We start from the raw sequence: 1,512 nt of genomic DNA, 5'->3' as shown, positions 1-1,512 counted from the left end.
AGCAAAACCGCATTAATAAATAACAAGAGCCAACACAGCGAAGGCGTTCTAGAACACAAACTCTATCAAACACGTGTGAACGCTCACCCTCTTCCACGTGTAAACACAAACTTGAGCACAGAGAGCACACCAGTAGTTATTATTACGTATTCAAGAAGCAAAGAAAGAAACCACCTCACATAGTAGAGTACACTACGCCTACCTTACCTGATAAAACCCCTTCCCCTTCCCCTTCCCGAAAAGCCCCACTCTCTCTCCTTCTTTTTGCTCAATTTCCCACAACCACTCACACCTATATATCCCCAGCTTCAGCCCCACACTTTTTGCCATTTCAACCAAACCCTCCCTCCCTCTCTCTCTCTCTCTCTCTCTCTCTCAGAAGAAGAAGAACTGAGCAAGAAGTGCGCTGTGAAGCAGAATTGATTAACCATGGAGCTCCACCAAATGCAAGGGGGTTCGGCGGTGTCGGTCTCTCCGAGCTTCAACAGCTACTCTTCAAGCAAACTTGCAGAGATCGCCGCCAGGGTAGTCAAGGAGCTTCGCCAAGAAACCGACCCGGACGATGATATCTTCAGCTGGGCTGCAGAGAATCCGCCTCTCCAATCCCAAGAAATCTCCAACGAGGGCGAGGGCGAGGGCGAGGAAGAGGAAGAGGACGAGGAAGAGTTTGAGTTCGCTGTTGTTTGCAGAGAGCCGGAGTACTCGTCCCCAATCTCAGCCGACGAGATCTTCTACAACGGCAGGATCAAACCCCTCTACCCAATCTTCGACCAAACACTACTTCTCGACGATTCCTATACAAACGCCGATCATTCAAGGGCCTCCAAAACGTCGACGCATCGTCGTTCGCCTCTGAAAAAGCTCATGGTGGAAGAGCGAGAGCGAGAGCAACAAGAAGAAGCACGCGAGCCCATGTCTTGCTCTTCCTCCGAAGCCGACGAGCTCGACGGCGTCCCACCTGGGACCTACTGCGTGTGGGCTCCAACAAAGCCGTCATCAGCCGCCACAGACGCTCCTCGTCCTCCTCCTTCTTCTTCTTCTTCTTCTTCTTCTTCACCCGGTAGACGCAAGAAGAGCCTCTCCACCGGCTCGTCCAAGCGATGGAAGCTCCGGGACCTTCTGTACCGGAGCAACAGCGACGGGAAGGACACGTTTGTGTTCGTGACACCTTCCAAGAAGGCCGAGAAGACCGCGGCCGTGGCAGCGTCGAACGAGAGCGGGATTAAGGCGAAGGTAGCGCCGCAACAACTCGACCCTCACTATGTGAGGAACAGCTCGGCGAAAGAAGAAGATCATAAGAGAAGATCGTACTTGCCATACAGAAAGGACTTGGTCGGTTTCTTTGCGAATGTGAATGGCCTGAATAGGAGTTTGCAGCCATTCTGAACTGAGATTTGGGTTTTGTGAATCACAGAGAGAATATGATGATTTGGGGTTTTTCTTATTCCCAGTTTTCTGTAAATATTTATGTTGAATTTGAGCCTTTCTTATATGATTACTTAATTTTGTTCA

General features: G+C 50.4%; 1 protein-coding gene across 1 annotated transcript; it reads left to right on the top strand.

Moving 5' to 3' along the window:
* Positions 1-317: 317 nt before the first annotated feature.
* On the top strand, positions 318-1,512 carry LOC132175604 (uncharacterized). The gene has a single exon (XM_059587598.1). It carries the CDS (start codon positions 430-432, stop codon positions 1,384-1,386), a length of 957 nt encoding a protein of 318 aa, XP_059443581.1. The 5' UTR covers positions 318-429; the 3' UTR covers positions 1,387-1,512.

Source organism: Corylus avellana, chromosome ca3 (assembly GCF_901000735.1).
Source record: "Corylus avellana chromosome ca3, CavTom2PMs-1.0".
NCBI classification, from domain to species: Eukaryota; Viridiplantae; Streptophyta; class Magnoliopsida; order Fagales; family Betulaceae; genus Corylus; species Corylus avellana.
Note: the sequence above shows the minus strand (reverse complement) of the source record. Positions and strands in the feature narration are given on the sequence as shown.

Excerpts from the sequence above, each read along its gene's own strand:
- LOC132175604 (XM_059587598.1), top strand. The coding sequence starts at position 430 with ATGGAGCTCCACCAAATGCAAGGGGGTTCGGCGGTGTCGGTCTCTCCG.